The sequence below is a fragment of the Hydractinia symbiolongicarpus genome, chromosome 13, assembly GCF_029227915.1.
Source record: "Hydractinia symbiolongicarpus strain clone_291-10 chromosome 13, HSymV2.1, whole genome shotgun sequence".
Classification (NCBI taxonomy): domain Eukaryota; kingdom Metazoa; phylum Cnidaria; class Hydrozoa; order Anthoathecata; family Hydractiniidae; genus Hydractinia; species Hydractinia symbiolongicarpus.
In genome coordinates this window covers 14,980,186-15,003,560 of record NC_079887.1, presented here as the reverse complement: position 1 = coordinate 15,003,560, position 23,375 = coordinate 14,980,186, and the positions used below count along the sequence as shown (strand labels likewise).

The 23,375-nt window shown below is 33.0% G+C and overlaps 2 protein-coding genes across 4 annotated transcripts in view; one reads left to right on the top strand and one right to left on the bottom strand.

Moving 5' to 3' along the window:
* Positions 1-473: 473 nt before the first annotated feature.
* On the bottom strand, positions 474-21,850 carry LOC130624112 (cell division control protein 45 homolog). 2 transcript variants are annotated; one of them, XM_057439681.1, is made up of 25 exons: positions 21,694-21,850; positions 18,312-18,371; positions 18,109-18,201; positions 17,325-17,416; positions 16,987-17,098; positions 16,627-16,716; positions 16,062-16,111; positions 15,899-15,947; positions 15,603-15,664; positions 7,528-7,578; positions 7,299-7,412; positions 7,113-7,184; positions 6,909-6,968; positions 6,300-6,398; positions 6,136-6,190; positions 5,824-5,874; positions 5,681-5,736; positions 5,085-5,133; positions 4,557-4,646; positions 3,920-4,003; positions 3,626-3,689; positions 2,751-2,802; positions 2,195-2,271; positions 1,835-1,853; positions 474-1,682 (listed from the first exon to the last, which is right to left on the bottom strand). In XM_057439681.1, the coding sequence occupies exons 1-24, from the start codon at positions 21,742-21,744 to the stop codon at positions 1,843-1,845; spliced, it is 1,644 nt and encodes a 547-aa protein (XP_057295664.1). In that variant the 5' UTR covers positions 21,745-21,850; the 3' UTR covers positions 474-1,682; positions 1,835-1,842. The 2 variants fall into 2 exon arrangements, with proteins under 2 accessions (XP_057295664.1, XP_057295663.1); XM_057439680.1 differs by lacking the exon at positions 1,835-1,853.
* Positions 15,267-23,375, top strand: part of LOC130624113 (pre-mRNA-processing factor 19-like) — a 20,739-nt gene continuing 12,630 nt past the window's right edge. Inside the window, exons 1-2 of one of the 2 annotated variants that reach the window (XM_057439682.1) lie at positions 15,267-15,406; positions 22,018-22,210. In XM_057439682.1, coding sequence (XP_057295665.1) covers positions 22,192-22,210 — 19 coding nt within the window. In that variant the 5' untranslated portion in view covers positions 15,267-15,406; positions 22,018-22,191. Of the gene's footprint in view, positions 15,407-21,939; positions 22,211-23,375 lie in introns of those variants that run through there. The other variant, XM_057439683.1, reaches the window with a different exon arrangement.

Here is a 23,375-nt window from a genome sequence, read left to right as displayed (position 1 = left end):
TAATCTCCCTATTATTCGGAATTAACCAAACAGAATTGCGAAAAGTCTTGCAATTTTTAACTTTATCCTAAACTTAAATTTCTACAAAATTGCAGGTTTTAGAGCAAATCGAAGAAAAAAAGTTTTTTAGCAAAAGTTTTAAAACTAACTATCGAATCATAAAAATCTTTAATATTCCTGGTAAAATTTGACTGACACGATTCTGCTTAAGAAATGCGTTTTGATTTATGCGAAATATGCAAAACGGAATATTGTTTTCTAACAAAAAACCAGAAAAACCCGTAATTTAAAGTAAAGAAGCTTAAGCGCATGAAGTCGACTTCAAGCGACCCAGAAACAGCAAATTAAAATAAAAAACAGGTCACAAATTCATTTACTAGTATCGTTACATCGACACCTTTATTCGCAAACTAAACCTATTGATTGGATCCATAGTTAACAGCTACAAGGTGCTGAATTAAAAACTAGACACGCACAGAACACAAACAGATATAATTTCAGAAGAACATTTCTTCTCATATTTACAAATTTAAAACATATAATACGATATTCAAAACACCAATTCTAAACCACTACAAACAATCCTGTTCAAAACGAAAGAGTCATGTGCGCGCTTTTTATATTTTAGTAACACAAGGCTTATATCCTTTAAATTCAAATCATCATCCAGCCTACAGTTAGTTGGTAAAAAATAGAAAAAAGAAGATTATGAAACAGAAATAATTTCCAAGGCTTTTCCTGTTCAAAAAATCACAAGTTTTTTACGATGAAAAACGCGATTAAAACATTAGTGCGATTTCGATCAGGGCTAGCTGAGCAAACAAACACGCCAGTTTGGTCTAAAGTAACTCGAACCGCAGCAGAAATTGAACTTTTGAATAATTTGAAAATTATTCAAAAGATGAAAATAAAATGAAAAATTCTATGAAAATAGGGTTGCAACGCTTTTATTATATGTCCAACCTTCTTTGGGAGGAAGTTTCCATAAAAAAAGTGAAGGGTAAAAAAAATGAAGAAGATTTAAGGGAATTCTAAAGAAATTGCATGAAATTACAACTTGTAACAATGAAGTATTTCTGTGCATTGTAAAAATAAAATTGAGGAGTTTTGGGGTGGTAGGCCTGGAAAGGTCCTGTGGAGTACAGGATATTTTTGTTTTCTCACCATAAAATTATGGAGTGAAAAACTAGCTTAATAGAGTATTTTCAACTTTCACCCTTAAGCGTAATTACAATTCAATAGTATACAGTGTCGGATAGTCTATTTTAAATCGTGGGACGTAATGTTAGAGTGAAATGTGTGTGTGGAATAACGTAGGATATACACTGTATATACAACATTAAACCACACCTAAAAAATCACAACCAGAATTTCGATGTTTAAATTTTATCCGTAGAAGTTAAATCTTTTATCAAACGGAAACACCATAACTTAATCCAAGCCTAGTTGGTAACCGAGCCTCAGGAGGTGATGGAAATCCATGATTGTATATTGCGAAAAATGATCACTAAAAAAACTATCCAAGTACTTTCTTGGAGCAACCAGCATGCATGTTCATCACTGTCAATCTCTGCTCAGCCAATTCGGACTTCTTGAATATTCATCGTGTACATCTTTTTAAGCCATAAGTGCTGATAAATTATCGAAAAACTTACTCCGGTCTTCAGTCTTAATTTCGATGACTAAAAAGAAAAGGAAGTATTAAAAGAGAACAGCAACCATTGGTGTGAGAACAATCACTGTTGCACGTCATTTACGCAAAATATAGTTAGACGAGTATCATATTAACAGTGTTATACGACTATTAGTTTGTTTAAAGACCAACACTACCTACCTACTAGTTCAACTGTTACCTAAGGATAATAAATTAAGTACTATCATCCGGGAGGGAGAGTACTTCGAACCAGGATTTTGGAAATTGATTTTTAGGAGCAATTTAACCATTGGTAAAATTAGCTTTAAATTTGGAGGAAAGCTGCTTTTAGTACAATAGCTATTTTACTGTTTTACAAAGAGCATTCAGGCGGACTTATTCAGCTTGGACGGCGGCTGGAACAAAACAATGGAGCTCGTTTGGAAGACTATGAGCAGTATAGTCTCCTGCGCATATCTTACGATAGATACTTAAGGTTGGAGGAAAGACTACACAAAACTATGTGTTATGTTTAACGTTTTATGGAATAAAGTTACATACCTGTTGGGTCGAAAAAGTCGTGTTTCACACGTGACTTCGTCTTTTCGCCTGCCTGTTTAAATGCAGCACCGAAGAAACTAAAACACAAAAAGAAGCCTAAATGAACACCTTTTTAGCCATTGTTGAAGTTTCTTAAATTTTTTTATATTAGTGCTATCTATGCAACGTTTGCTTAATTTAAATAGCAGTGTATGAAGGAAAAACATGCTTCTTAAACAGTTTTTTATTTTAAGCGAAATCAGCTTAAAATTAAATTTTCCTCCTGGAGAAATCCAAGGACTCATTGAATATTCCCTTTTTATGTTTGCATAATTAATAATTAATCAGGTAACCTAACAGGGAAGTGATCCTTTTTACCGAGGTTATAAAGTATACGAAAATGATTTTCATGGTTTCCAACACACGTTAAAGAATTTAGTTCGTAAAAATATCACAAGGGCAAAAAAAGAGAAAAAATAATGACGTGAACACTGATTACAAGCATGGCGACGGCAAGTACAGAACATGTCGGCTGGTGGTCTTCCAGTTAAGTAATCGTACTGATGTAAAGTCTTACCTTTTAAACGATGTGTCACTGACGGGAGGAACACCAACTAGTAGTGACGTACCTATAAGACGAAAATACTTGCACGGTATCAAAGTTTGTTATGATTATATAGTTAGTTTTTGTATAAATAACATGTTCAGTCGAAAAAAAAAGTTAAGGTAGTGTATACAAATTTGTTTTAGATAATCTGTACGATACTGTTTGGTCGTTGTGTTTCGTGAACACTCTTGTTCGATTTTGTAAGCCCAAATATACTTATGTTATGAAAACTAGGATTTTTAAATAATTTAAGAGCTTTATTCGCGAAATTCCTTTCTCAATAACAAGACATCATATCGCATAATTTTTCAAAGTCGATAATATATGGAAGTGTTTTATAAAAAAATCAAGGCGAAAGGAGAAATAGGAGAAAAAATAATCCCAAGATTATTGAGAATAGATGATGTTTTAGGTGGTGTATTTGAAAGAAATCCTAACATTGGAGTTTAACACATTTTAGCATTGAGCGTTGTATAGGCAATTATCGCACAGTAGTCAAATTTGGTGGGCTTGTCGATTTTTTGTCAAAATTTGCCTAAATAAATCCACACTATATCAATCACTAATCCAACTGCCAAATCAAAAGCACGCCATTTTTTTCTTTCCTCGCAGAGAAGACACGTAACCTACTATATTAGGTATAACCCATAAAATACTGTTTATACAGGATGAAAGCTAAACTTTTAAAATTTCTTATGCGGCAACTATTTGTTAACAAAAAATTGAAATCTTATTTGGTAAGTCGCCATAGCCACAGTGCTGTCAAACGGGTATGTAAAACAAACCAGGATATTTGAATGTTAAAAAGCACAGTATAAAACGTTTAAAAAAAAGGATAATTATACCTTCTTCAGCATTATATGGAACAGCTAGCACAAATGGTAGAGTTCTTGCTTTTTTGTTCTTCGCCTGTACATAAAAATCAAGAATTACAGATACTTATTAACGTTCTCTACCATATTGGCATAGTTATTCGTCATTCTTATTTCAGTTTTTTAAAATTTTTTATTAGGAAATACATGTCATCTTGTTCACATCACAGCAACTTTCATTATACGATTTTGAGTCTTTTACTATTCATAAATATCTTTTGAGTTACATTTCCCTTTTAATAAAACATGTTGACTGTCATAACTCACCATAATACTGTATGCTTCCAGTGAATAGCGTGCAAGTCTAGTGATGACAATAGGATTGGCAAATATTGGTGCATTGGGAGATCCCTTAATAAATAAAACGTGGATTAAGTATACAGGCCCTCGTAATCGAGAGAGAGCATAACGTTAGGCTACCTACGCATGCACATTTTTAATTTTACAATCCATTGCTACATTCGATCATTATATATAAGTATTGTTTGTACATTGGAGATTTTTAATGATCAATAATTTTTTAGTTTCGTCGCTAAAAGAGCTTGACCAGGGTTAAACCATTGCCGGATATTTCTATTAGTTGTGTTAATGTTACCCACAAAATAGCTCATGTTTTCCACTTAAGAATAGCGATTGTTGTCACGTGATATGTAGATATGTCTTTCTGTTTTTATGTGGTTGTATTTTTGTCAAATAATAATTTAGGTCCCTCCTCAGTAATAAAATAAATTAGGTTTCCCACAGCAGGCCTTGGGTTGTAGCTCCTCCTTAGTTGAAGGGGGTTCATAGTATGTGCCACCTCTTGCAATAACACCAATTGCCAAAGTTTTGATAAAATTTATGTTTTAAGATAATTTAAGGGAGATTCGATTGAAATATCTAAATGACAAGACGCAAGACTTACATCTTGGACGTGAACGTACAGAAATGGTCCAGCGCAAACGATTTGATGTGAATCAATAAACGAACGCACTTGATTGACCATTGAGGTAATCTAAACAAAAAAGCTGACATAACACCCTGATGTGAATCAGTATTTAGTCGATAATGACAGGTTTTAATGCACAAATACCATTCTTAAAAATATGAAATAAATTTGTTAGGTCTGTATCCCTTGTTCAAAATCATTGTATCCCGCAATCAGTATCCATTTTACTACATAATTAAAAAATGCATGAACGATTTAATATTTTCAATGAATGTTGATGATTTTCAATCATTGTTTGTGAATTAAAACGAGAAAAAGGTTTTCGGACTGCAAATTTCTGGTGCACTGCGATATTTTTTTTTGTAACGGTTAACGTTTTAATAACGGTTTAGTGGATTATGGTGCAATGCAAAGTTCTAATAAAAAAGGTGCAGCAAACCAATCAACCATTAGCGTTTTTATTTAGCTTTCTAAAGTCTTATTAACAGTCATAATAACACTTACCTGTTGTTTTCCTAGTTCGATCCCTTCTATCAATTTATCAACATTAGATCTAAAAAGAAACAAATCTTGAAAAGGCTTGAAATCAACACCGTATATTAGGGCAAACTAATATCTCTTATCAAATCTTTCTATATTCAGCTGTGATATCTTTAATTGGACGATTTATTTAACATGGTCACTACACTGTTTTGCAGAAGGCGCCTTAGGGGGATAAATGGGTAGCTTTTAACTTATAGATTTGGCAGTGAAAAAGCAACTGAAATAGAGTCTTTTATAATTTTTAGTGAAAAACGTATACAAATGTCAAAAGTTCAAAAACACACACAAGAGATTCACTTTAATGCCATTTTCTCTTTGAATGGGCAATAAAGACTTTTTCATCCGAATATCCATGGACAACAAATAAATTTTTCTGGCTTAGCCAGCCCAGGCATACTTCCCGGGTAATGTTCTCTCATAAGCAGTTGGTATATACTTTTAATTAGTCCGAATATATCAAGGAAAATGCTCAAGTATTTATTTTTATATATTTTAAATAGTCATATTTATAAACCACAACAGTTGGCACAATTTAAAAAAAAAAAGAATATACAAACCTGGTAAGTGCGTCCATGGCATCCAGGAAGTGATCAGAATATGTTGAACCGTCTTTCTAAAAAATCAACAATACATCTTACAGGTCAACAAATAAAACAAAAACAAATGTGAAAAGGATGAATTAATAAACAGAACAACTTACTGCATACTCGAGTAAAGCACTGATAGCGAAAACAACATCTCCTGCACATAACTGAAAGAAAACAAACCAGGAAAAATTTAACGTTGTAAACAATTTTCAACTTCCCCTGAATGTCAGTTTCTTCGAAAATATATTTTAAATAATTTCTCAGAACATATTTTTCACTTAATTATGATTGCAGATAATCTGAAAAATCTTGATATAAATGAATTTCTTGTATTCAACAAAACTAGCAAAAAACAATAAAATTTTCACTGACTGTTCAAATCCTATTTAAGATGATACATTTACAGCTGGCACATCGCTACTTACCTTACTCCTATAGCCATACTGTGCAACAAAAGAACCATATGACAAATCATCCAGTCTAAAAAAACACAAAGAAATAACATGGAAGTAAATAGATTCATGAAAGTGGAAATTGTATATGTTATGAACTTATACAAAAAGAAGAAAAGAGTGAAATGTATATATACCCGTATTTTTCAGCCAAACTATCTATCCATTCTTTTACATTTCCTCGCAAATCAGCATCCATGGAAGAAAATTTCTGTTGGCACTGTTTGATAGGTAACCTGAGATTAGCATATTAACAGTTATGAAGATTTTTATATGTTCCATGAGGCTGAAACAACTTTCTGCAATCATAGACAATAATATGAAACAGCACAGCTAATTTCGAATTTAACCGTCACAACTGATCATCATGGTGACGCAAATTGTCAACGTTTACAGCAAACGTAGGACTTCAGATCATAGAGTATTTGGTTAAATCCATACTCATGAAACATGCTAACTGTTGCTGATGTCAGCACAACTCAAATTTTGGATATTCAGACAGTGACATAGATTATTTCGCTTCAAGGCACACTAACAAATGCTATTAGGAAATTTCACATGCTCTTTATGTGGCTTATTTGTGCGCAAAAGTAGCGACTTGACTTTTAGCCTGATGAAAGCGGAGTAGTGAGCATTTCATCCTTTTGTCGGTGTTTAAAACTGAGGAAAAAACTGTTTCTTTGTTTCATTAATTTCGTCCATGATGGTAGTATGTATGTGTATTTAGTAAACTGGTTATAACTCACCCCATATCAGCAAACAATTCATGCAGGCGTTTTTTTCCTTTCATTGTAAATAGTCGAAATCTAACAGAAAAAGAGACTTTAAAACAGAGACACTTGATACACAAAAATTCACACAAAAAGTAGTTTGGGAAACAAATTAAGCTTCTAGAATTATACGAGAAATACTTTTTAGCAGTACGAAAGTTAAAGCACTTTAATACATACCCACAAGATGTGTACTGTGAATTCATAAAACTTTGAAACAAAGACCAGTGACGATATAAATCTAAACGTAGCCTGTTAAAGTGTTAAGAATAAAATTTGTTAATATGAGAAGATGAAACAAGAACTAATAAGCATGTAAAGCAAGATGTGAAAAGCTGCTTAAACAAAACATGTAGAAAGGGATACTCATTTTCGAACGATATTTTTACACAGTCAATTGATTGTGCATGTTCCTCATCTGTAATATTATGTCGAAGTACGTGATCACGCAGACTTGTGTATTCCTCAAAGTATCTTTCTCTAAAAAAGAAAGATCAGTAATGTTATTTGTAAAATAGTGACGGTTGTACAGAGTGCTTCACCAATGATCTGATGATTACTAAGAAAACTGTTATATGAAGTTAGGCAGACAAACCTGTCAATCTTTGACATCAAATACTGTTCTGTTAACCCAACAATGGAAAGCCTGTCATTGTAAACAAAAAAATCATATATTATATATATATAGAGGAGATTTATGTATTAAATCTTGGGAAATTTAGTGTTCTAATTTCGAATGACCAAAAAAATAATTTTTCGAGAAAAATCAACTGAGAAAAATGACACAAAATAAAATATTTTTGGTGCTAAATGAGGTGATATATAGGTGACATATAAATGCTTAAGGCACCAAGCTTTCTACTGAAAAGATGGGTTAAATAAAGGATCTGCATAAGTGTTGTCAATAATTGAAAGCCTTTTGATTTTAGACTTAAAGTGAAACAAAAATGGTGTGTTTATAGCTAAAGAAACATAAGTCGCATTGTTATAATACAAACAATAAATTGTACATATAATTACTAAGTTAACGCTTGTTCAATGGACACATATCAATGCATGTGTACTCAAAAATATAACATGAGATAGTGCTTATGATCTGCCACATATACTTGCAAGTTTACTTATTAACACTTAAATATATCCAAACAGAATAAATGAGAAGGGTATTTAAATATTTTTGGAATTATCAAAACATTTTTTCTAAAAAATAATTTTATTAGGCCAAAAAATAAAATAAAAATAAATAATAATAAAAAAAATTATTTCTTTTTGCAATTTATCAATTTGAACATTTTTAGAACAGGCTCTTTTAATAAAAATTTTTATGTAGATTTAAGTAATGGTTGTTCTTTTTTCACAGCTACTTATCTTTTTTATATTGGAATGAAAATATTCAAAAGATTTTTATTTAATGATGATTAAAATCACCGGGGTTTTCTTGTTCCTTTAAAAAGGCAGTCTGTAATTTTTAGAAGGATTAGACTTTGACAAGCTCATCTCTGATGATTGATTGGAACAGAGCACACACGAAAATTTAAATAATAAGTAGCAGACATTTAAAAAAAATTGTAAAACAATATATTAAAGGCTTTTATTTTAAAAACAACATTCTAGGCATTAAAGTATACTGTGTAACAATTGCTACCACTCCTGTGTTAAACAAGATTATTTCTCGAATTAAGACTACTCAGCAAACACTAAAGTGTGAATAAGTTAAAGGGATCCCGAGGTGTCTACACAAGTTTGGTTTATATGAAAATGTACATGATTTTATTCATACCTTTGTTATTTATTTTGTTCAAACTCATCGATTCAACAAATAACGTTAATCAAAAGTTTGTGCTTCGCTCGCTTACTTCCTTCCCGCTCTGTCCGCCATTGCTTCTTGTCCAACTTCTTTTCGAAATAGTGAAGAACTTATTTTCATTACTCAAAACCACAAATTAGTTATTATGACGTCACAGTTGCGTAGCGTGAAAAAATTGCTGTTAGCCTATAAACAATCCCTCTGGCTTCACTGCATTCGTCTTCCTAAGTTGATGCAACATTCTCTGTATAAAATGTCTTTTATGATCATGTGTACGACCACGAAACTCATTCTGAAAAATATGCTCATCTCAGATTTGTTTCGCGGTCTTTTTCACGTGGTGCGCATGCTGTGAGGACGTGTAAACATGCCGCACTGTTGTGCTTATAAATGTCACAATCAATCTAATTTAAATGATAATGTATCGTATCATAAATTTCCAAAGGATCCAGAATTAAATAAAACATGGATTGCCAAAGTCAAACGGACCTCACTGCCAAAATATCGGTACTTGTGTTCAACCCATTTCACCGAAGACTGTTTCGACAAATCTTTTGATATGCAACAAAAGTATGCAGCAAATAAAAATAAAAAAATGATTCGGAAGCTGGTGCCAGGGGCAATACCCACCTTATTCCCTCATATTGAGCCAACACCTGAGAGAGCATCATCCACAAAAAGATTGAAAGTCAAAGAACAAGCTGAGGTATTGTGATTTGCAATAACAACTTGGTGACCAGTCTTCAGCTTATAATTACGAGATATCAAATATGAAACTTCTTGAGAAAAATGATAAATATAGATACGTAAATTTATTTATCTTCCTTCCAATCATATACATTTTGTGTTATAAAAAGGTGTGACATATATAATATAATATACCTTAGTACCCAGGCCTTATCATTTGATTTTCTTTTAATTTCAGATTGTCTCAGACTTATTAGAAAAACACTAGCCGGGAAACCCGGCGTCGAAACGCCGGGGTAAGCCACAAGTCAAGGTGTGACCCGCCATTGAACACTATGTGGAGCGCTTAATAAGAGCCGTAATCTGTACTACACGGTCAGGTGGAGCGCTTTAGTACAGGTACGCAGTATGTCCTTAATCGAGTAAAGCGCACACAACACTATAGTGTTTCGGCTGTAGTGTATTTTTGAAAATATAACTCTACTGTAACTTTAGCCAAAATAAAAACACAATTTACAACCATTTGTTACCCCGTCATAGGAAAAACAATTGGTCAATTTTATTTTATTTTGCGAAATAAGTTTCAGTAAAGGTTAACAAATTAATTGTGACACTGGACTGAGCACTTAGTACAGATAAATCGTGCGAAACATGCGTTTAGGCTTAAGACCCTATTCAAAAAAACTATTGAAGCTTTGGTTTACAAAACACAGGATACACTCTGTTGAAACGGCGGGTTAAGCCACAAGTAGCTGTGTTACCCAGCGTTAAACACCAAATTGAGTGATTAATAAGAACCGTCAACTGTGCCACACATTCAGGTAAAGCGCTTTAGTACAGCCATATAGTGTGTAGAAAATCAAGTGAAGTGCACACAACTTTATGGTGTTTCCGGTGTAATATACTATTCAAAAAATAACTTTCGACAACTTAGGTAAAATAAAAACCCAGATTACAATTCAATGTTACCCCGTCATAGCGAAAGCAGCTGGCCAACCTTCTTTATTTTTCAGGGAATGTTCCCGGGAAAAGTTCAAAAAAATGTTAAGCTGAGCGCTTAGTATAGGTAAACAGTGTGTACTTTTTTTCTGTAAAAAACGTTATCACAACTTCGGTTAAACAGAAACACAGGAAACAGCCCGTTGTTACCACCGGACTAAGCGTTAGTACATCTAGACTCTGTCGCACATGAGTATAGGCATAACACCATTTTTAAAAAAACTTTATCGCGACTTCAGTTTAAAAAAAATCAGGAAACCGCCTGTCGTTATCAAGTTCAGTGAAAAAAATATATACTCAGCAATTTTATTTTTCAGCATAAGCTTTCATAACAGTAATAAAATTGGTAGCTGCCTATAACTGCATTTAGCTACTTTCACTTTTTAGCCAGAGGTAGAGCTAAAAGGAGCTAGATAGGTAGACCCAACTTCTACATAAAAATAAAGAACAATATACCAAACTGAATAAAAACTTTAAAAGAATAGGAATAAATAGATAGCTATAAGATAGCTATAGCTAGCTGCCTCAAAATGTACGTTTTGTAGCTAGCCAAAAACTTAAAATTGGTTTGTTTAAGATTTATACGTAGCTAGAAAACGTGATGAAATATTCACCTAACATGTGAAAACAAACTAAATAATCCTATAGGATAAAAAGTACTCAGAAGAAATAAGGAGGATTGAAAGGAAACCTACAAACTTCACACCATCACTTCCAAACCAAAATGGCCTTCGTAGGGGTAGCATGTTTCCTCCCGTCGGCATGTTGAGGCCGCGAAGCACTTGGATTGGTCATTAGTGAAAATGGAGCCTCGTGATTGGTTTATTACAATGAGCGGCAAAGCAAGGCCGGTAAAAAAACGGGGTCTGCCGGGGATTCGAAATAAAGCTGCAGGGCCGCAGGGATTTTCGGCGGGTCTCGCTACTTGCTCTGCCATGTTGCGCAGAGACAGACAGACGACGGCTATTATTATAGAGAAGACTCTTATACAATTCCAGTTGATGATTTTGACAGTCTTGGAAGCCTCTCGCCTGCTGATTCTGATGTTCAAGGTTCTAGAAATATGTCAACTCAAACAGACATCACTTACAACACAGTCAGTGTGCAAACAGAACCGACGTATTATCGAGATGCGTCTACCCTCACGAGGATGAGACACTTCAGAAGTGTTAGGTGCCAAACAAAAACGTTCAAAAAGAACAATCCATCGAAAGGTGTACAATTTCCAATACCCAAGAAAGGTATTTTAGAAAGTGATGGCGTAAAAATTGTTTGTCAGAATCGTGAGAGTGTGTCGACTGACGTGTTAGAGACTGTGGTGGCTGACAATTTTTGTAACAATTTGGGTGTTCAGAGTAGTGGTTTAGATGAAGCGGAGGATGTCATTAGTGCTGCTGTTGAAATTGTAAATAATAAATTGGATGGTGTAAATAATAAATTGGATGGTGTAAATAATGAATTGGAGGTTGTAAATAATGAATTGGAGGTTGTAAATAATGAATTGGAATTGGATGATAAATCAGAAAGTTCGAGTGACGATTGTGGTGAAGACGCTGCTGATAGTGATTATGTTCCTTCACAGAATGAGAATGCAACAGAATCTGATCTTTCGCAGAATGAGTGTGTCAGTTGGAAGGAGAAAATTAGAAATGAACGTGTATTTCTAGTTTACGAGAGTAAGTTATTTGAATTGCTCGGTCGGTGTCCAAGGTGTGGTGGGCCTGTTGATCAATCTGAAATCAGAGAAGTTATGAATACCGGTTCCCAATTGCATTTAAAAATTAATTGCTTCAATGAATGCAATATCGAATGGAAAAGTCAACCAATGGTCGGCTCACTAAACGGATTGGGAAATTTATTTATTTCAACATCAATCGCTTTTTCAGGGGTACCGTTTGCAAAAATTTCGAGGTTTGCATGGTTGATTAATTTGAAATTCATATCTGACAGTGTGTATTATCAGATTCGACGTGATTTCATCTTTCCCGTAGTTAGACAAAAGTGGAATGTCGAACGTAAACGTATGGTGGAATTGTTGAAATCGCGTGATGTCGTTGTTCTCGTTGGTGACGGAAGATGCGATAGCCCTGGCCATTCTGCAAAGTACTGCAATTATACGTTCATGGAAACACTTACCGGGAAAGTTATTGACACTGTTGTGGTACCTGTAACAGAAGTAAAGAATTCAAACGCCATGGAAAAAGAAGGGTTTGTTCGTATTTTACGACAGCTGCAAAATAATGATGTTCACGTGGATGTTGTGGCCACAGATAAACACACACAAATACGCAAACTAATGCGAGTGAACCCTGAGTTCAACACAATCAAACATCAATTTGATCCATGGCACGTTGCCAAAAATATAAATAAAAAAATCAATAAAATTGCAAAAAAGAAAAGTCATGAAAGTTTGTTAGAGTGGGTACCTTCAATAGTGAACCACTTCTGGTGGAGCGTTACAACTGCCAATGGCGATGCTGACCTTATCTATGAAAAATTTCAGTCAATCATCTATCACACTATCAACAAACATGAATGGCCGGGATGTAAAAAATTTAAAAGGTGTGAACATGAACCACTTACGAAAGAAGAACAAAAAAGTAAGAACTGGTTGTTAGAGGGTTCACCAGCTCATCAATATTTAGTTTCAATGGTCAGAGACAAGTCCTTCAAAAATGACTTGAAGTATTTAACGGATGTCGTGCACACAACGAATGTGGAAGTTTTTAACAACCTTTTGTTGAAGTATATTCCTAAGCAGTACCATTTTCAGCACGATCATATGGTCATGGGTGCTTATCTGGCTGCTTTGGATAATAACTTCAACTGCCAGCGAACTCAAGCAATTATTCAATCTGGTGAACAGCTTGGGAAACCACGCTTCAAAATTGCTTGGCGCAAACCAACGAAGAAGTTAATCGCTAGAACAGTATTTGAGAAAAAAAATTATGAATACTTGAAGGTCATGATGATAGGTGCATACAAACGAGCGGCGAAACGTGAAAAACACAGGTCGAGAAAGCGAATCATGGCACCAAAAGAAAGAGCAAGCCGAGATGAAATAATTGAGAAGAAAACGAAAATGGCGAGATTTAAAACATGATATATACATGTAATTTAGAAAAGGTTTTGGGGGAAGCGATTTAATTCTATCAAATTTGAAAAACGTCCTGGGTTCTAAGTTCACAAATTCAGTCGAATAGGCGTTTGTGTTAAGGGCTCTATCTGTTCTGTTCTTCGCTCGTCATGTACTCCCACGCCTGGATAATTTCAGACATCCCGTCTGCTCCCTCATCGTCGCCATCGAAATTCACATAAATTCCATTTTCTTCTGGAAATTTTTTTCTAATTTTTGAAACCACACAAGCGGGAATGATTCTACGAACATGTCTTCCAAGTTTTGTATAAACAAACCAAGAAAACTGTCGATACGCTGCGTAGCGATAAGTCCTAAAACGAGAAAAAGGCCTGGGGATGAGGTTCATTAAATGTATATTTTTGCATGTACATAAGTTGAGTATAGTTTTTTGAGATATAAATAGAGTTATTTTGTTGTTTTGTATTTTGTTGAGCGTGTTGAGAAACATTTTGTATGAGATCTATGTTTGAGAATAATATATATTTTTACCGATTCGGTATATTGTCTATGCAAGGTAGCCATGCACCTTCCCTGTCATTCAAACTAACCATAGCGGTCCATAAAACATGTGGATTTAAACACACAGCATCGAAACTTTCATGCTGAGTTACGCATGTATAATCTAGAAAAAAAACAAATTGGGAAAATTTACAAACTAGATCTAGAGGCCTGTCTCATACAGGTCCTGGGATCGAGCATATAAAAATTTCTTAGTTATTCATTCAACAAAATATGCACACTAATCAATTATACAGAATCATACCACCAGAAATATATCTCAACTTTATTTCGTCGATTTCTGTGCAGCATAAACATTCACGACTCACAGGCATCGTACAGCAAAACGAACATTTACACCATGAGGATGGTTCGACGTCTAGGCGATTGATACGAGGCTCTTGCTCTCTAACTTCTTCTGGACAGTCGGGAACATCTTCCCAACTATCATTGCTATCATTGTTGGAATTGTTAACAACCTTTTTTTGTGGTTCAAACTGGTAAGGATTTACAGACATTTTGCTGCATTAACGAAACGATTTTCTTGTGTATTATGTATTTCGCGCGCTTTTGATACTGAACTGGCGCGTCACAACTTTGACCCATGGAAAAAAGACTGGACGCTAGAGTTGAATTTTACCGAAATATAATCACAACAAAATGGAGGCGAGCGCTGCTGTTTTTACGAGGTAAACATGGATATATCTTCTACATAATATTGATTTGGCTAAAAAGACTTTCTCTACTATATTTCTTTGAATGTTTTGAGTTGCATAAGCATTACTTGTGTAGACACCTCGGGATCCCTTTAAAGTGATTAACCACTGTTAAACTTGCTACAACAGCAGTTTTGTTTTTGAACTCAATCACAATGAATAAAACAAAGTTTTTGAGGAAACAAGAAAATGAGATATATTAATGCAAAAGAAAACCTAAATTTTATGGGGAAATATTTAATTGAATTTAGCTAAATAAGAATGTAAGAATTAAAAGGGTTTTAAGGTACTTACACAGAGAATTTCACACAAAAATGAGGCACCATAAACAGCGATTGTTTTTTTTGCTTAATGTTAAGCATAAGGAAATGCTGGGTGTTTGCTGAATACCTTTTCAATACTTTTTAATGTTCTTTCCCCTATTTTTCTTGAATATTTTTTCAAGGTTTTTGCAATATTTTTTTGCCATATTTTAATTCTGTTATTAGACAAAAAGAAAATATGTGCCCACTATTAAAGTGAATGTAAAAAGACCCAATAACAGCATCGAAAATTACTAGAATTAAAGTATTTAAAAAAATACAATCGATTACTGCAAGATAATTAACATAACTGGATAGAAGATTGGGTAAGTATTATATTCTAACTTTTTTTAGGAAATCAATGGATTTTCAGGGCCACTCTGATTTTAACGCTTTCAAGGCCTGGCAGACATTCTAAATTCTGATGAATTAAAAAATAATTTTTTGAGGAAAAACCAACCAAAGTATGGACACATATTGATACAAACATTGTTGATAATTTCGTAAAGACAAAAAGAATACCATAGCAGGTCATTACTATCTTTTGTTAATTTCCACGCAAGATCATACAACACTGTTGCAACCTATACGCAAAAAAAGATAGCAATAAAACAATTCTAAAAACAAATAAAATGTTAATTTCACATCAATGTAAATGTTTGCCTCTATAATGTAATAAGATTACGGCAAAGCATTGTAAAGTACTAAAAATATTTGCCAATTTTAGCTAAAATGTTAAAAAAAGAAAACAAAATTAGAATGAAATAATGTTTAAGAAAACACAAAGCACACACCATTGTGAAGTAAACTATACTTACACTGTTTCCATAATATGAACATTCGTAATATTCATCCAGTATTCGATCCCTGTGGATTTAAAAAAACAAACATCAGGCTTGAGTTTAGCAAACAAGGACAAATACTAATCGCAACATGTGTATTTCTTTTCTCAATTTTTAAACTGCACAAGAAGAAACATACCGCTCTGCAGCCCATTTCTTCTTTTTGACTTTTTTCTCCAAATATGATAACTAAAATTATGTTACTTAAATGATGAAATCTAATATCAGTTGGTCACTACAGTATTAGGTGGGAAATGAGAGATTACAAACTTCTAAACATACTAACAGTATGTTACAACAAACATTTAATAGTGCTTTGTTTAAATGTATGTGAGCAGTTTTTTTTCATTAAAAACCCTAGTGACTGTGCTTTTTGCCTTCTATATGTGTGTTTCTAAGGGCTATGTGTACTCCTTGGGAAAGTGTTGAAAATTTGTATGACAAACGTTTCAAAGATTAATTTGTTTTTTGATCAGATCACAAGGACTAAAAGTTTATATTACTGATGCACTAAAATTTTAGAAAAAAGTGAATATGTGAAAACAATTGGCAAAAATAGATGATAAGTTTAAAACCTACAGCTTTAAACATGCATTTTTTTCATTTTCCTTTCTTGTTTATGAATTTTAAAATTCATTTAAATAGATAAGTAAATTAATAGTTCACATAAGTATAACAGAGAATTTAATGGACAACAAGCTTACATCTTCTCCTGTTCTTTGCCGTTTTGATGATGGTTGGTCAGGATCATCTGAGTCTTCATTATCTTCATCCTCCTCTTCATCATCCCCTTCCTTCAAAATACATCAACAAGTAATTGTTAAATTGCAAAATGTGTCCAGTTGTATACATAAATTATGATCATCATATCTTTGTAGGTCAAATTGTTAGCCTTATATAAGTTCATTGAATTTTTTTTGAAACAGAATGAATCGTTTAAAGAGCATAGAACATTTAGACGCATCTACTACTATAACATCTATAAAATTTACGTAAAAAATAGAGAAAATTTTTAAAAGAGAATTTCTTTATAATACACATCTAGTTAGAAATAGTATTCTTACATATTCAATAACTTTTTCTGGCTCAGGAATTTCATCAATGCTACTGTCTCCTTCTTTTATTAATATCTTCACTTGTTCTTTAAAGACATTGTTCAAATCCAATGGCCTGTGACTAAAATTCAAAAGAAAGTAGTACAAATCATTGCATCGCAAACACTGACATCAGAATAGGCATTAAAAGATTTTCTCTTCCGGTATGATCTTACAAATTTACAAAAAAAATTGTTTCCTCAAATAATTATGTTTTAGAAATACGAAGTTAGGTAAAATAAAAAAAACTTTAAAGCAATTTTTTGTGTCACTTCTTAATATAAATAGATCAACAGCATTTAACAAACCTATCAACAATATAAAATGTAGTGTCATCATCGGGTTCAAGAATATCAAGATCAATATTTCCACCACAATTTAACAACAAAAAATGTTTGATCTATAAATGAAACATTTCAAGACAATGTATACAAGTTTAGATTTTTTACATTGCATTATGACTTACCATTGCAAACTAATGAGATAATAGTGTTAACATAATTGGCTTTGTGAATAACGTACAGTGTGTAAGTGTGCATGTGGCAATCTTATAGTGTACACAAAATAAGGTGCACGTCCCCTCCAACATTAAATATTAAATGCAATTATTAAAAGCCAAATATTTGGTGTTAATATCGAGCTTGTGTGAAGAGAACATCTTTTATTCTGCTTATTTTGCAAATAATAAGTTACATAATAAATCCAAGGTATGGTTGCATAAGAATGTTAAGAAAAAACAATAAGAATTAAATTGATTAGTTGTAATTACGTGTAACATTTGCCTGCATAAATGAGTTAGCATGCACGTTAACTCACATATTGCGCACAAAACCTTCTATGCACAAAATGCTATTTTACGAAGGTCTACAAATACTACAAGATATGGTTTTATTTAAAGGGTTTACAAAACATATAGCAAAAATGAAGATTAAATAATAAAAAAATAAAGTGGCTAAATTATGAACTATGGATTAAAGTGAAATGGTCCCTCTAAAAAGACTCTGTAAACCTTTAATGAACCAGAATAAGCATTTCTCTAAAAAATTTGACCTGAGGAATTGTATTTATGAAGTAAACCCTTAACTAACTTACCTGCTCTCTATGTTCATCATAAGACGATTTTAAATCAGAAACACCCGATACAGGAATGATTGTGTATTGAATATTGTCCTGCTTAAAAAGTAACTAAAACAAAAATGTATAATCGGACAATAGATTAGAATAATAAAAAATAGAAAAACAGGAAGAATGCAAAATAAACTAGTGAATATTATAATAAAACTAATCTTAGTTACTTTAACAATCTTGCAAGCACATAGCGCATCAACATCCAGTGCCACAAGAACAAGGATCCTCTATAAAAAACAATAGTCATCAATTGTTTAATATTTCCTTTGTTATATACATGTGTGTTGATTTGAATACTGCAGTTTAACTTTTTCTAAAACAAACCAAACTGATCAAAGTTTAACACTCAGGATGCACAAACAGATTAAAATCAGCACCAACTACAGGTTTTCGATTGTTTATAGTGAAAATTAAGTGTGAGGATAAGTTTTTTCCGGTTTTGTCGATTTTAATGCCAACAATGCTTTTATATGCAAAATTTGTCCACCTTACACTATCTCAAAATATTTATTATTCCAAGTAATTCACAAACCAATTTTAATTTTACATTATACATAAAAACCTATCAGCATTCCATTTAAGAATGTCAAAGTGATTCGTTAAAAAATGAAATATTACCAGCGAAGAGTAAGCAACTGCATTTTGAAAGTTCTCAAAAAACAACTTGGATACTCAATATAATACTTGTCTGTGTATGTACTAGTAACCTACTAGTACATATGGGAAGAATTTTGTACACCAGTTTTGCAATCATGTAGCAATTACTCTTTGAAACTCGAGAGAATCAACTACACTAGAACGGAGTGTCTTAACTAGCAGCTCTTACTTCTTGGTCTTTGATTGTTGAAACAGTGTCTAATTAAAAATAATTTGGATTTTATGCTCTAATTTTACTCATTTACTTTCTAAATTAAGCAATATTTTAATATTCTCATTGCTCAAAAAATATTTTAAACATGATTCAAGACAAGTGTTTTATAGTTTTATCCCTACTAGTAAACAACTACATTTGCTTCTGACAAGTTAATCGGTACATAAAAGTGTAAAACCTTTATTTAAAATCTTTACCCCACAAAATATAATAGTTCACAGCTTCAGTTAACCATTGTTTAAATAAATCTTTCTTTTGTTACATTGGTCTTATTGAGAATTGTGAAACTGTTATGAATTAAGAAGACTTTGATAATGAAGAAAAGTAAAATAATTTTGAGACTAATTATTTCTTCAGAAAATGGAAAATAATCATAATGCCTAAGGTCAAAGCCTTATTTTAAATTCACTCTGTTTACTTTTTTTTTCTTATGAGTGAACAACTTATAAACAAGAACAGCAACAATGTGTATTCAGGCCTCGTCAGGAATGGCGTGCGATCACACGCGCACACGCCCACACACGCCATGTTTGAATGTTCTCTTGCGATCTTCGCACGCCAAAAAAATAACACTAAATACCTCAGGTGTGTGCTAATCGCGCACCAAAATAAATAATATTTAGTTCAATGAAGGAAATAAATTTTTTTCTGACAACGAATAAGTTATAAATTATTTATTTTTAGGGTGACTTGCGAGTAAAGCTACACATCTTCGAGAGTACGAGTACAAATAAATGCGAGTAAAATAATTCAGAGTGAGAATACAATGCGAGTACAATAAGAGTAATCTTCTTAATAACGCGAGTACGTAATAATTAAACTACTCGCGAGTAAATCTTTAAAAAAATATATCATGTTACTCGGGAGTTTAAAGAAAAACTTTTTTTTAATTCAGTTGCTCTTTTTAAATTAAAAAAAAAATTAAAAAATAAATTTTAAAGTTCAACTTTTCTGTCTACTTCTTTAAATACTTTCACTACTTTCGTTACGTGAAATCACTTCCAGCATGTTCTTTCGCAAGCACAGAGTCGGCATGATATCTAATTATAGTTATGGTGATCAATTGCCACATGCAGAAAGACTTTTCTTGTGTTGTTTTGAAAATTATACAGAGTGTGCTATGTTGTTTTGGAAGTTATTTATAACGGAGGAGGGTGTTACGAGGAAAATTTTCTGTCTTGTTTATTTTAGCTAAAGAAAATAATTTTGTTATAAATCGTCATAAAAATTTTAGTCTTTTGTTTAACCACGTAACTACTTTTACGATTACAAAGTTGGCGTCTAGTATTTTTCGCTTGCAGCCCTTTCTTTGTTTGAGTTAAAAAAATACTATTTAACGTATAATTAATAAAATAATAAACAATGATTGCATCGCACATTTCAGTTTCTTCGCAACAAATTACCTGCTTTAAAACATGGCAAAATTAGTGTTGCTGTATGCGAGTTCTATGATTACTTAGGGAAAAAATGGAACAATAATAAGCACACGCCATTGCACACCATTAAAAATTATGCCGTGCGAAAATCGCACCCCTCAAAATGATTGAAAAGTATCATGGCGTGCGAAGCTCGCACGCCAGCATTTTTCTTCCTAACGAGGCCTGTGTATTGCAAAAAATATTCAGCTATCTGTTAAGGAAGTATATACTAAATTGTTATTATTAACTTTACATACACATGTGCTACAATGGTACCTCAAATTATTTTTATTAATTGTTTTATAAACCAATCAGTTTCGATCATGAGGGTGCAGACAGAAAATTAAAAATTCACCCGAATCAACGCGAAATAACATTTTTTTAAACATTTATTACCATGTATAATTTATTCTTGTACATCGAGCAGTGGTAGTGAAAGAGTTCTGAAAAGAACTGTTTTTTGGTAAATTTATTCTATAAATAACTGCAATAAAATTCCACAAATAATAAAGTAAGAGTACAACGACAAAATAGCACCTTCCTTATTCTCGACAAAATTTAAATGAGAAAAATGAGCTCGAGCGCCTTGCATTTCGGGCGGTTACAGACAAAAACCTTTAAAAAAAAACTGAAAAACTGCCGTGGCTGCAAAATCTTAACAAATCTATATTATAATACCTATACATGCCTGTCTCTCTGTCACACAAAATGGTAATGGCAGTAGCGATACACACAAAATGCAGTTAATAAAAGCACACGCGAACCCGTGGATTTATCCATTGGCCATGGACTAGTGTTTATATATTTTTGATTCACTTTTTTGTTATGTGAAACACAAGTTAGAGTAACAAATGTGGTATCACAACAAAACCTAATGAAAAATATTATAAGTTTTCAATCACATCATGGATTAGTATTAACAGTCAGGGAAAATAACCAAGCTTTATACCACAATATATTTGAGATTCTTGACTTTTTGGAAGGACAAGGTCCAAAAGATTTTTAGCAATTTTAAGCTAATTTCATTTAAATTAATTTTTTTCGTCTTTTGTGGTCTATCTTAGTCTTGTTTGCCCCAACCAGCTGATGTGCCACACAAGCCAAAACCTTACTAGCTATGTGACACAATGCTACGAAATATGTTTTTAACCACCACTTTGTTTGCAGTTGAACGTTTTGATGGGGGACGCATTTCCCTAAACGGCTCGTTAAGAATACTACAAAACGGTTAAAACATTAAAAATTAAGGCAACCAATTACCTCACAGCTTATAGTTTCATAAAATTCGTCTTTTAAATTGTCTATGATCATGATTTATCAAAAAATAATTAACACAACTCAGCTAGCTATAGTTTTTTATTTACGATCCTTCCATGTTTGTTGTTTTGAAGATCTGGCGGGAAACATACCGGGGCAATTTGCGCATGCGCGAATTGTAATGATTGACGTAATTCTCCACGGAATTTAAATTTCGCGGGTGTTAAATTTGCACTGGCCTGCCTTGTTTTCAAGAGTTATGCAAGCTCTATCAAGAATATTACGTTAACTATGTTTGTGTAATACAAATTTTATAATATTATTTAGCACAAATTGAGGAATTTCGTGTCCAGGATACTTTGTAGCACCGAAAAATCTGTCTTCCACGGGCGGCCGTTTGATGCAAAATTAGCCGTCTCGAATATTCAATGAAGTTTTCCTGACATTTATATTGCGCATGCATTAGTTATCGAGATATTCAATACATGTGAAAAAAGAAAAATGGCGCTCGTCTGTTCAAGTGAGTTTACTTTTGTGCTTTTTTATAGCTTCCTTGATTGCAGTATTTTATAACATAATCCCACGCCCCTTATAAAGGTCTTAAAAAACGTTCAATTACCATATAGAAAGTGTTTCTTTTTCATAATTCTTAACACTGGTAATTTTAGCTTTACTCCATCGATTTTTTTTAATAACTTTTGTTCAAGTTGTGGTATAGGCTAGATGTGGTATAGGCTAGAAATTTTATGACTTTTTCCCTATTAAGTGAAAATGTGGAAAGTTATTTTTCCAGCACTAAAACAAGTAGCCAAGTAAATTTGTTTGTAACATAGTAAAAATTACACTATTATAATTTTTTTGTAAGGAGTTATACGCTTTTGCACTTACTAGTGACAGGAGATCGACACAAAGTATCAAGCTTAAACAAGCATATCAACAACCCTGAAAAATAAAGATTTAAAGTAGGAACTAAAGAACAAGGAAATCACAAGACATGTAGCGTACAGACACTCTAATCGATATCTAAAACTGGTTATGTTTTGAATATATTCACTTTCGGATATAATGAGCACAGCAACGCAAGCAGCTAACCTGCCATCGGTCCTTCGGGAAAAACCAGGCAAAACAGGATAAAACATAATCTGCGAAAAAACGGAGTGTTAAGGGTGGTTTTATAATACAAATCTGTTACTTGGTTTTCTAAAAGCGTACCTTGGAGCAGAAAAGACGAATTTGTCAGAAAAAGATGATAAATTATGCTTTTTTCACGAATATCCACATTTGGATATAATTGAAATATCCATTTCTGGATATCGATCAGACTGACAGAGAGGCACCATGGGCAGGGGCTGATCCAGAAAGTTTTTTTGGGCGTTGATAAGTTTTTTTCAGACTTTGCAGGGAGTCTCTAGATAGGCTACTTCCCAGTCAAAATACAAAATTTATGAACGATATAGCACAATAAAGCAAGCTGTATTTGAAAAAACTCAATCCAAGTATGAATTAAAACCAACCATGATCCTGAAATCGTGCGTAACCAGATGGCTTACACACGATGAGTTCTGCGTAAGAATCATCTTAAGATTCGAGCCCTTACTGGATGCATTGGATTGGAAACTATATTTAGTCACAGAGATGACACCGAAGCTAAAGGCCTATGGGATCAACTTTTAGAGTGTAATATT

Coding starts and splice junctions, on each gene's coding strand:
- LOC130624112 (XM_057439680.1), bottom strand. CDS start 21,744: ATGATCATAGACAATTTAAAAGACGAATTTTATGAAACTATAAGCTGT. Junction 17,099..17,324: donor ACATTTTATATTGTTGATAG/GTTTGTTAAATG, acceptor TTTGAATTTTAG/TCACAGGCCATTGGATTTGA. Junction 6,191..6,299: donor AGTTTGGCTGAAAAATACGG/GTATATATACAT, acceptor GTGTTTTTTTAG/ACTGGATGATTTGTCATATG.